The following is a 12,279-nucleotide window of genomic DNA, read 5'->3' on the forward strand; positions in this document are numbered from 1 at the left end:
AGAATATATAATGTGATATATTTATAATGATCACATTTCATATATTATATATTTATTATATACAAATATAATGTGTGATTATACATGTAATAATGTATATGACACATTATATACTATATAGAATAATATATTGGCCAGGGTCTGGAAGCCTGATGACACACTAAACCATACAGAAAAAAAAGTCTACTGGGGTTATGTGGAGCCACCCCAAGTGCGGGGAGTCTCTAGGGATGAACCTGCTGGTGCTGGGAGACCTGTGTGGAACCCAGGGTTAAAGCCGGGTAAAATGAGATCAGCAGGATTTTAAAAAAATGCATCTATTTCTTGGTGGTGGTCATGGTGGTGGTGGTGTTTTAGGGCCACACCTGGCAATGCTCAGGGCTTACTCCTGGCTCTGCACTCAGGAATCACTCTTGGCAGTGCTCAGGGGGCCATTTGGGATGCCAAGGCTTGAGCCTGGGTTAGCCATGTGCAAAGCAGATGTCCACCCCGCTGTGTTGTCTTTTTGGTCCCTGTGGTCTATTGCTCTACTCCCAACCTTGAATTACCTTACAAGGGAAAACCCACTCTATTGAAAGCTACGAAGTCAATCTGCACAAATCCATTTAGCTGCTCAAGCCCGAGTTTACGTGTTTGGGTGGAGTCCCAGATAGACACCCAGACTGCAAGGGGGAATGAGAGGGAGGAAATATCTTTCACATCCTTGAGTACCCAGAAGTTTGTGCAGCTGTTGCTGCATGTAACTCAGCATGGGTGGTAACAACATGTCAAAAACACTTTGTAAAAGAATAAGAAGTTATGAATAAGTTTTGGTTTTTGAATCCAGTGCTTTTCTTGTAAACAACCTCTGCTTTCTGGTGAGGTTTAGCTGTTTAGCAACTGTGTGAGTTGCCTAGTTTTCTTACTGCTATGGGTTGAGGATTTTCTGTTTCCATTACACAAGCATTTCTGTGTGCTAAGAACATTTGGGGTACATAAGTATATTAATTTTTGTACCGTCTTGACACACCCAAAGACCCTCATAGCCACGTTTTATTAGCACTTTTTAAATTGGGCGAAAAATACAGACAAAAATGGGGCAAAGGTAATTGTTAGGCAAAGGAATTCAGTATATATAGTATGAATCAAAGGATCATTTTTATGTGGCATGATTTAATAGTATTATTCTTGGACATGAATCATCTCCTGTTCATAATCAGATTGTCTTGCAATGTCCAAGATGTGGCAGTGCCCTGATTAGATTCTCTGGGTGTGTTCATCGTTTTAGAAATATTTCCTTTATTTCATTAAATATGAAACCAAGACCAGTGTTCTTAGTAGTTCTTGAGAGAGAACCAGCAGAGATCAGGAGATGAATCATTCATTGTATTTAGATGTCCTTGTTGCTCCATGAGGAAAAAGAATATTAGTTTGGGGGGCCGGGCGGTGGCGCTGGAGGTAAGGTGCCTGCCTTGCCTGCACTAGCCTAGGAGACGGACCGCGGTTCGATCCCCCGGCGTCCCATATGGTCCCCCAAGCCAGGAGCGACTTCTGAGCGCATAGCCAGGAGGAACCCCTGAGCGTCACTGGGTGTGGCCCAAAAACCAAAAAAAAAAAAAAAAAAAAAAAAAAGAATATTAGTTTGGAAGACTCCTAAAATTTGTTCAGGAAATAAAAGGCAGCACATGTAGCTGTGCAGACTTTCTATTTTTGAGCATTAGTTGCATCATCTGGTTCATTTCAGATGAGCAAAAGTATATTTAAAAATAAAAAAATAAAAGTATAACTTTGAAGATTTACTTAGAGTAGTTTAGCAACGATTGATATTTTTTCTCCAAGTTCATTGGCCAGAAATCCACTCCTGATGGATGGCTTTTTCAGGTTTACTTGTTTGGTGGTTTTTGTTTTTGTTTATTTTTTGTTTTTGTTTTTGTTTGTTTGTTTGTTTTTTGGGTCACACCCGGCAGCGCTCAGGGGTTCCTCCTGGCTCTATGCTCAGAAATCGCTCCTGACAGGCTTGGGGGACCATATGGGAAGCCTGGATTTGAACTACTGTCCTTCTGCATGCAAGGCAAACACCTTACCTCCATGCTATCTCTCCGTCCCCTGGTGAGGGGTTTTAAGTAAACATGATTACTGAATTTCTAGAACAGCAAACACAGAAACCTCCACACTGGGTCTCAAAAGTTGATTTACACAAGGTCCTAGCTTCAATGCCCTGCACCCATGATCTTCCGGTCTCCTCTGGAAAGAACCCACTTCCTCCCTCAAACAACACAGCTGCCTGCACTGAACAAACGGTATTGATAGTCCAATACTTTCTGGTCTTTGGGACACAACTCTTAAATGGTCCAAATGTGATAGATTTTGCTGCTCTTGTTGCAATCAATCACGGCACTTCTAACAGAGTTCATGGCTTGGTGATCCTGTGTGAGGTTTGGCCATCATCAGGGGCATTTGATTCTGTTCAGAGGCCACCACTGGACCCAGAGTCCCTGAGTTTTTTGGAACCTGCCCAAGTAATTGGGCAGGGATCTCAAGCACTTCCAGCAGAAAGGGAACAGAGATGATGCATCATATTTATTTAACATTGTGTTTGTTGCTCTGGGACATACTGCTTAACTGTGAGAAAAATGTCCTTGTATACTTGAATTTACCAGTTAAGACAGAAGGTCACAAAAAGTTACCATAGAGACTAAGTACTGGCTAAGCTTATCAAGGTGTCTCTCTTAGGAAAAAGGAAATTGTGGATTGTAGATTAGACTCAGAGAATAGAATAAATCAAAATGTGCAAAGGATAATTGGGATGCCAAGAGCTAAATAGCACAAAAGCAGACCTAAGGGCTCCAATTGGGAAGTTAATTTCCCAAAAAGAAATGACACAGAAGTTGACAAATATTTGGGGCAATAGCATAGTAGTAGGGGCATTTACCTTGCACACAGCTGATCCAGTACACACCCAGGTTTGATTCCTGGCATCACATATGGTCCCCGAGTCTGCCAGGGATGATTTCTGAGTGCAGAGCCAGGAGTAGCCTCTGAGTACAGCTGGGTGTGGCCCAAAATCTCAATAAATACGTAAATAAATAAAAAGATAATCTTTATAAAAACAAAAAGGAACAACACAGAAGTTGATGAATATTTGAATGGTGGGATGGCTAGAGAGGGGAGACAGGTGGCTAGACAAACATACTGCCTAAAAAATAAAATGGAGGGCCAGAGCAAGCAATAGCACAGTGGGGATGGCACTTCCCTTGCATGCAGCTAACCCAGGTTTAATCCCCAGCATTCCTGAGATGAGCCTAGAATTTACCAGGAGTGATTTCCAAATGCAGAGCCAGGAGTAATCTCTGAGTAACCACTGAGTAGTCCCAAAAGAAACAAACTGAACAATTTAAATGAATAGGCAGATAAACAGATTATGGATGGATAGACAGATATTGAGAAAGTAATCTTTATTTTAAGAATAAGGCTTAAAATTTTTTTTTATTTGAAGCACTGGGATTTACAGTGCAGGCTGACATACACTGTTTGAGTCCACACAGTCCACCACAATCTACTCCCCCTCTAAGCTTTCCCCTCATCACCCCTGTTCACCATGGTGAGCTCAGTTCTAAAGACCAGTTCTCATGTCTCTCACTGTTGCTCCCCTCCATGACTCTTTATAGCCCACATCGAAAGGAAATCATTCTGTGTCTGTCCCTCTCTTTGATACATTTCACTCAGCCTGATCCTCTCCAGGTTCCTCCACGAAGCAGCAAAATTGCATGAATTCATCTTATAGCCAAGTTGTATTCCATCATGTACCTGTGTTAAGGTTTCTTTATCTTGGACACTTGTAACATTTTGTGACCCTCTGTCTTAACTGGTAAATTCAAGTGCATTTGGGTTGTTTCCAGATCTTGACTGTTGTGACTAGAGCTGCTATAAATGTAGGCACACAAATGTCTTTTTCAAAGTGTTGGAACTAGAGTAGATGCCAAGGGGAGACAGGTGGTAAGTCCTTAGCACTTCTGAGTGTGACCCAAGAATGAAAAGGAAAAAATAAAGTTGAACCAGTTTACATTCATTCCCACTGGCAATGGATGAGGGTCCCTTTTAAATAATAATAGAAAAAAAATAACATTTTAATAAAATCCTACAGGTCAAAGGGAACCCCTCCTTCTATTCCTCCTCCTTCTCCATTTCTTTCTCCTTTTCCTCCTATTTTTCCTATTCATCCTCTTCTCTTTCTTTTCCTTCTCCTCTACCTCTCATCTTTTTCCTCCTCCTTCTTTTACTTTTTCCTCCTATTCCTCCTCTTCTTTTTTTTTTTTCCCCTCCTCTTCTTATTGCCATTGTCTTCACACTGTTTCTGGTCCTCAGACCCCTGTCCCCTGAGCCTGGAAGAATGGAGGTGTTTTGCACACGAGTGTCAGGAGCGAGGAGGCCCTGAGCTCAGAGCTGGGATTCTCGCGAGATTTGCTGCTCTCCTCAAGCCATGGCTGGGCTTTTGGGGTCACGTGGGGTAAAGCCTAATCCTCTGGGTCTGCCTCTTGTCTCTAGCTCACCGTGTACGTCCAGCCAGGACAGCTGCACACCGCTGAGTATGCCGCCAATGTCACTAAGATTGTGTTTGACTACTTTGAAAACTACTTCGGCATGGAGTACAGTCTTCCTAAGTTAGGTGAGGAAGGATATGCCGATATTGATGTTTTAACAAATCTTCTCTTTTTCCTCCTCCTCCTCCTCCTTTCTTCTCTTTCCTCCTCCTCTTCTTCCTCCACCTCCTCCTTCATCTTCTTTCTCATCCTTTTCCTCTTCATCTTCCTCCTCCTTTATCTTCTTTCTCATCCTTTTTCCTCTTCATCTTCCTCCTCCTCCTTCATCTTCTTTTTCATCCTCTTCCTCCTCCTCCTCCTCCTCCTCCTCCTCCTCCTCCTCCTCCTCCTCGCACTCCCAGTGGTGCAAAGGGATTACTCCTGGCTCTAGGCTCAGTGATGACTCTGCTAGCTTAGAAGACATTAGGGAATAGGAAGTGCCAGGGATCAAACCCAGGTCTGCCCAGTGCAATGCAAGCGCCTTACCCACTGAGATATTTCCCTGGCCCCATAATATCCTTGTTTTAAATGTCGCCCTTTTTCCATCCAGTTGACTTGCTGTCTTTTTGCTCCTTTCCTTTCCTGAGCTTCTAATCACCCCATAATCCTTGAATTCTGCAGGCAGTGTGGCCACTTCTTGCTAGGTGTCGGGAGTTCTGTCTGGCTACTCCAGGAACAGAGTCTATACCCTATTTTCAGCGAATAATGTCTACTCTGTTTTCACCAGATAATAGAGGTAGAGTCTTAGTTCCAAGTGAAGCTGGAAGTATACATCAGAGTGCCCATGGCGATGGTGTGGCCACAGTCCTGGGCACTTCTGGGCACTTGGTGTCCAAATCTTCTGTCTGTGAGAGACGGAAGAAAAATGAGAAAGAAGCTCGGTGTCGAGGGCCCAACAGCGTTCAGTTCTGGACAAAATAAATTTAGGGTTCTTTTTTTGTTTGTTTGTTTTTTGGGCCACACCCAGTGATGTTCAGGGGTTACTCCTGGCTATGTGCTCAGAAGTCATATGGGGGGCCATATGGGATGCTGGGGGATCGAACCGCGGTCCGTCCTAGGCTAGCGCTGGCAAGGAAGACACCTTACCTCTAGCACCACCACCTGGCCCCAAATTTAGGATTCTTGTGTGTGTGTGAGATTCAGGATTTTACAAGTATTCAAGTGAAGCTACTGTATGTGTGTATAAGTGTGTGCAATTCCTTCCAGAAACATCTTTTTGATTTTGGGGTTTGTTTTGTGCCATACCCAGCAGCACACAGGGTATCAGAAATCACTCCTGGAAGGTTCACTGGACCATATGAATGCTGAAGATTGAACTCAGGTTAGGGATCAAACTCAAGTCACCTGTGTGCAAGGGAGACACCCTATCCACTGTGCTATTGCTCTGACCCAGCAATTCCTTCCAGAAACATCTGTGTTCAGCTACAAATTGAAACAAAAATACTGTGATGTAGAATGGTATAGAGATGGTCCCTCTGCCCATCTCTGATGCTCTTTATTAGCATGCTGGACTGGTTCTTTGCAAATGCTTCTTCTCTTCTCTTCTCTTCTCTTCTCTTCTCTTCTCTTCTCTTCTCTTCTCTTCTCTTCTCTTCTCTTCTCTTCTCTTCTCTTCTCTTCTCTTCTCTTCTCTTCTCTTCTCTTCTCTTCTCTTCTCTTCCTCTCCTCTCCTCTCCTCTCCTCTCCTCTCCTCTCCTCTCCTCTCCTCTCCTCTCCTCTCCTCTCCTCTCCTCTCCTCTCCCCTCCCCTCCCCTCCCCTCCCCTCCCCTCCCCTCCCCTCCCCTCCCCTCCCCTCCCCTCCCCTCCCCTCCCCCCTCCCCTCCCCTCCCCCCTCCCCTCCCCTCCCCTCCCCTCCCCTCCCCTCCCCTCCCCTCCCCTCTCCTCTCCTCTCGCTGGACTGGTTCTTTGCAAAATGCTTCTTCTCTTCTCTTCTCTGTGAAACCATGTATTCTTCCATCAAACCGGAAAGTGAGTTTTGCTGGGTATAGTATTCTGGGTGAAGCATTCATTTCATTCAGTCTTGTCACAATATCCCACCACTGCTTTCTGGCATTGAGCGTTTCTGGTGACAGGTCTGCTGTAAATCTCAGGGAAGCTTGCTTGAACATGATTTCCCCTTTTGATCTTGCTGTTTTCAGAATTCTGTCTCTATCTGTGGGATTTGTCATTGTGACTAGGATGTGTCTTGGGGTGGTTTTTCTGGGGTCTCTTTTGGTTGGTACTCTTCGGGCATGCAGGATTTGATCACATATATTCTTTAGCTCTGGAAGTTTCTCTTTAATGATGTTCTTGACCATTGATTCTTCCTGGAAATTTTCTTCCTGGGTCTCTGGGACTCCAATGATTCTTAAGTTGTTTCTGTTGATCTTATCATAGACTTCTATTTTCGTCTGTTCCCATTCTTTGACTAATTTTTCCATTGTCTGCTCATTTGCTTTAAGTTTTTTGTCCAATCTCTCCTGCTGTATGGAATTGTTATGTATCTCATCTTCCACAGCACCAAGTCTATTCTCAGCTTCTGATACCCTGTCCCAGAGCTTATCCATTTTGTCATTCACTTCATTTACTGACTTTTTCAGTCCTGTTAGTTGACATGTTATTTCAGTTTGGAGTTTTGTCATTTCTGCCTTCATATTTTCTTGGTTCTTATTAGTGTTCTGTTCAACTCGATCCATGGTTTCTTGGAGTCTGTTGAGCACCTTCCATATTGCTAGTCTAAAGTCCTTATCTGAGAGGTTGATTAGTTGTTCAGTCATTATCTGGTCCTCAGAATTGTCATCTTCATTCTCTATGTCTGATGCTGGCCTGCGTTGTTTCCCCATTGTCACACTTGTATTGTGGGTTTTTCTACGTGTTGTAGTGGTATTCATTGTCTATATGATGTAGGCAGCACACTCCTCTGGCTCCTCCCTTTCTGGATGGGCTGACTTGCCTCTAAGGGAGGGGAGTCCTCCGTGGATGAAGCCTCACACTGGGTCAAATCTTAGGCCCGAGCATGCAACAGAGAAGACAGTCCAGAGAGAAATGTTTGCTTCTGTGATATAGCGCCGTTCTTAGTGTGATTTTTCCTTCTTGTTGCAATGGAGTTCTTTCCTAGAAAGAGTGCACGGCCGCGTAGCGAAGCGGAGCGGCCGTGCTCCTCTGAGCCTCTTTTTGCCCCGCTCGCAAGAGTTTCACGCAAGAGGACAGTAGACAGACATAGACAGGTCACACTCACAGTCTTTCACAGCTGAGCCCCACTGGGCCGGTGTACTTTCACGGATTTTCCCCGCCTGGTGTCACACACAGGGAGCCAGCTTTTGCAAAGGTTAGCCGGTTTTTCCTCTTCTCTTCTCTTCTCTTCTCTTCTCTTCTCTTCTCTTCTCTTCTCTTCTCTTCTCTTCTCTTCTCTTCTCTTCTCTTCTCTTCTCTTCTCTTCTCTTCTCTTCTCTTCTCTTCTCTTCTCTTCTCTCCTCTCCTCTCCTCTCCTCTCCTCTCCTCTCCTCTCCTCTCCTCTCCTCTCCTCTCCTCTCCTCTCCTCTCCTCTCCTCTCCTCTCCTCTCCTCTCCTCTCCTCTCCTCTCCTCTCCTCTCCTCTCCTCTCCTCTCCTCTCCTCTCCTCTCCTCTCCTCTCCTCTCCTCTCCTCTCCTCTCCTCTCCTCTCTTCGCTTCTCTTCTCTTCTCTTTCTCTTCCCGCCTCCCTTTGTATAGATGTTGTAACAAATGGGGTTCTCAAATGCTCCTAGCCATAGTGCTGGCCTGTTTCCAGCCACAGCCACTTGTTAGTTGGTGCCTCAGGCTGTAGTTCTCAGCAACTTTGTCTGCCCTGTGCCCTGAAATACCCAGGTGATTTCTGTGGGGAAGAGGCCATTTTCTATGGGTGGGAACCACAGGTTTCACTTTCTTGTGGGCATTGTTTCTCACTAGCTCTCTAATGGGATAATGTCTTTAAATTGAGAATATTTAATCAAACACTAGATGTGTTTCCTTAGAAACTTTTATTCTCATGATCTCAGTTATATCATCCAAGGTGGCGCAAGAAGTAGAAATATCACAAGATTATTTCTTTTTAAGACATTAAAAACGGGCTGGAGTGATAGCTTAGCAATAGGGCATTTGCCTTGCATGCGACTGACCTGGGATAGACCAGAGTTCAATCCCCATCATCTCATATGGTCCCCCAAGCCTGCCAGGAGGGATTTCTGAGCACAGAGCCAGGAGTAACCCCTGAGCACCGCCAGGTGTGGCCCCAAAACCACAAAAAAAAAAAAAAAAAAAAAAAAGGCAAGAAAGAGAAAGAGGAAAGAAAAGAAGAAAAATATATTTTAAAACTTTGACTAGGTCTCAGTTTCAGTTTTTACTGGACATTTTTTTTCTGAGCTCTTTTCATCTTGCTTATGAAAGATATGGCCTAGTTGAGCTTAGAAATTACTCCTTGGGGCTGGAGAGATAGCATGGAGGTAAGTCATTTGCCTTTCATGCAGAAGGTCATTGGTTCGAACCCCGGCATCTAATATGTTCCCCCAAGCCTGCCAGGAGCGATTTCTGAGCATAGAGCCAGGGGTAACCCCTAAGTATTGCTGGGTGTGACCCAAAAACCAAAAAAAAAAAAAAAAAAAAAAAAAGAAATTACTCCTGGCAGGCTTAGGGGACCATATGAGACCACATAAGATTTCTCCAGCCTTAATTAAGAAATGTTATGAGCAAAAGAAAGGAATGTGTTTCTCACTGACATCTTTCTCTCTCCATAGATAAAATTGCTATTCCAGACTTCGGAACAGGGGCCATGGAGAACTGGGGGCTCATTACCTACCGAGAGACCAGCCTCCTCTATGACCCCAAAGAATCGGCATCTTCAAATAAGCAGAGAGTGGCTAGCGTGGTAGCTCATGAGCTTGTACACCAGGTATGGATCTGTGCCATGTCAGCTCTTGAGGTTTCGGCTGGTCAGTTTGAAAGCCACACCTGATAGTGCGAGGGTGGTACTGAGGGTCCGTGAGATACTAGGATGGAACTGGGCCGTCTCACAAGCAAATCATTTGCTCCAGCCCTTTGGGCCATCTTCCCTCTATCCATTGTTTATGATTTTTAAACACGAAAGCATTTCCTTTCTGGCGAGAGCAGTGGTCTAGCTGATAGTGCATTTGCTTTGCACGTGGCCATTCCCAGCATCCCCAGCATTCATATGGGCCTCCAAGTTCTTCAGGAGTGATTCTGAGTTCAGGGCCAAGAGTAAGCTCTGAGCACTGCTGGGTTCAGCCCCGAAACAATCAAACAAGCATTTAATTTTTTTTTTAAGTTTTTTAAATGAATTTTTTGATAGACTCACCACAAGAAACAGTCACAAAGTTGTTTACAATTGGGGCCAGAGTGATAGCACAGCGGGGATGGCTTCGATCCCTGGCATCCCTTATGGTCCCCTGAGCCTGAGCCTGCTAGAGTGATTTCTGGCCCAGTCCTGGAAGTAATCCCTGAGTGCCACAAGATAAGGCCCCAAATCCCAAAATGCAAAAACAATCCACAGTTGTTCATGATTGGATTTCAGTCATACAATGCTCACCTTTACCAGTGCACATTTCCGCCATTAATATCCCCTAACGTCTCCCTAACAACCTCTCCCCCACAAAACTCCCCACATTTAATCTTTTATACTTCACTTTTCAACTGGCACACTGTGATTTATAGTGATGTTCATGGCGGGGGTTCTTGCATACAACCTGTCCTATTATCTTTTAAAAGTGATTCAAAAGGGACCAAAGCAGTGGCTCAGTGGTAAGGCATTTGCCTTGCACACGTCTGACCTAGGATGGACCGCGGTTTGATATCCGGCGTCCCACATGGTCCCCCAAGCCAGGAGCGATTTCTAAGCGCATAGTCAGAAGTAACCCCTGAACATCACAGTGTGTGGCCCAAAACAAAAAACAAAACAAAACAAACAAACAAACAAACAAAAAAGCGACTGAAAACTGGTGTAGGAGACATAGCACAGCGGTAGGGAGTTTGCCTTCAAGCAGCCAAGATGGAGAGTGGCTCGAATCTCGGCATCCCATATGGTCTCCTGAGCCATCTGGGAGCGATTTCTGAGTGCAGAGCCAGGAGTAACCCCTGACCGCTACCAATGTGATCCCAAAATCAAAAACCAAAGAAAAAGAAAAGAGTGACTGAAAACCAACGACAGACATCATTTAAGTTAACAATGACTTTGCAGATGCAAAAGAAAAGAAAAGAAAAAATAAAATAAGCCTACACTGAAAATCCTGCTTGCAAGTCTTTTGTTGTCTAGCTAAAAGCATTTTTTTTTCTTTTTTCTTTTGGCGGGGGGGGGGGTGGGTGGGGGGGGGCGGCACACCGGTGATGCTCAGGGATATTTCTGGCTATGCTCTCAGAAATTGCTCCTGGCTTTGGGGGACCATATAGGACACCGGGGATAGAACCCAGGGCTGTCCTGGGTCAGCTGCCCCATGTTGTCTAGCCAAAAGCATTTTTTTTTTTTTTTTTTTTTTTTTTTTTTTTTTGGTTTTTGGGCCACACCCGTTTGACGCTCAGGGGTTACTCCTGGCTATGTGCTCAGAAATCGCCCCTGGCTTGGGGGAACCATATGGGACGCCGGGGGATCGAACCGCTGTCCGTTCCTTGGCTAGCGCTTGTAAGGCAGGCACCTTACCTCCAGCGCCACCGCCCGGCCCCGCCAAAAGCATTTTTAATGGTGAGAGAGACTTGGGTGAGAAAGTCTTTTCGGTTTCCTTTTTGCCCTCAGTACCCTGCACGTGAAGTCTTCACGAGTTAAATAGAAGCAGAAAACAAAGTGAAACCTAAACTGAGGCAGGGCTCGAACAGGGCCTCTGAGATTAATGTCCAGCTCTGGAGGACAGCTGACTTGAGGCCCCTGAGCGGGTGTGGGCCAAGTGGCCCTGCCAGGCTGTGACCACAGACTCCATGCCAAGTGTCCCAGCCACCGACCAGCACTCACCTTCCGCTGTCCTTCTTGTTCCAGTGGTTCGGAAACATCGTGACCATGGATTGGTGGGAGGATCTGTGGCTCAATGAAGGTTTTGCATCTTTCTTTGAGGTCCTGGGTGTCCACCAGGCTGAAGGCACCTGGCAGATGGTGAGTTCTAGCCTCAATGGCCCCCTCAATCTCTCTCCTGGACTGGGATATGGGTCCTAAGTGGCCGGGCCAGGCCCTTCTGGTGGCCGGAAAGTCCAGGTGATAAATGTTGTAACACCAGTCGGCCCCATGGGTGTCCCCAAGCACTGATGCCCAGGTTCTAGAGGAGACTGATGGCTCACCCCCATCGTTAGAAGACTAAAAATGAAAACCAGAGGGTCCTGAACCATATAGCACAGCAGGAGGGCTTTTGCCTTGCACTCGGTCAACCCCCCGGGTTCAATCCCTGGCATTGCCTATGGTCCCCAGCACTTTCAGGAATGACCTCTGAGCATAGTGTCAGGAATAACTCCTGAGTATCACCAAAAACAAACCAATAAAAAATAAAAATAAGAATAAGAATAGCCTATAATGGTCAGAGAGATAGTGAAGCAGTAGGGCATTTGCCTTAGATGCTGAAGGACGGTGGTTCAAATCCCGGCATCTCATATGGTCCCCCCAGCCTGCCAGGAGCGATTTCTGAGCGTAGAGCCAGGAGTAACCCCTGAGCGCTGCCGGGTGGGACCCAAAAACCAAAACCAAAAACAACAACAAAACAAAAAAAAAGAGAAAAAACAGTAGCCTATTGCAGAGC

General features: G+C 45.3%; 1 protein-coding gene across 1 annotated transcript in view; it reads left to right on the top strand.

The window, feature by feature from the left end:
• The window catches only part of ENPEP (glutamyl aminopeptidase), a 58,725-nt gene that overhangs the window by 11,450 nt on the left and 34,996 nt on the right, over positions 1 to 12,279 (top strand). The window contains exons 4-6 of the mRNA XM_049786979.1: positions 4,525 to 4,645; positions 9,289 to 9,443; positions 11,532 to 11,645. Of these exons, the coding sequence (XP_049642936.1) occupies positions 4,525 to 4,645; positions 9,289 to 9,443; positions 11,532 to 11,645 (390 nt within the window). The remainder of the gene's footprint in view (positions 1 to 4,524; positions 4,646 to 9,288; positions 9,444 to 11,531; positions 11,646 to 12,279) is intronic.

Source organism: Suncus etruscus, chromosome 14 (genome assembly GCF_024139225.1).
Source record: "Suncus etruscus isolate mSunEtr1 chromosome 14, mSunEtr1.pri.cur, whole genome shotgun sequence".
NCBI classification, from domain to species: Eukaryota; Metazoa; Chordata; class Mammalia; order Eulipotyphla; family Soricidae; genus Suncus; species Suncus etruscus.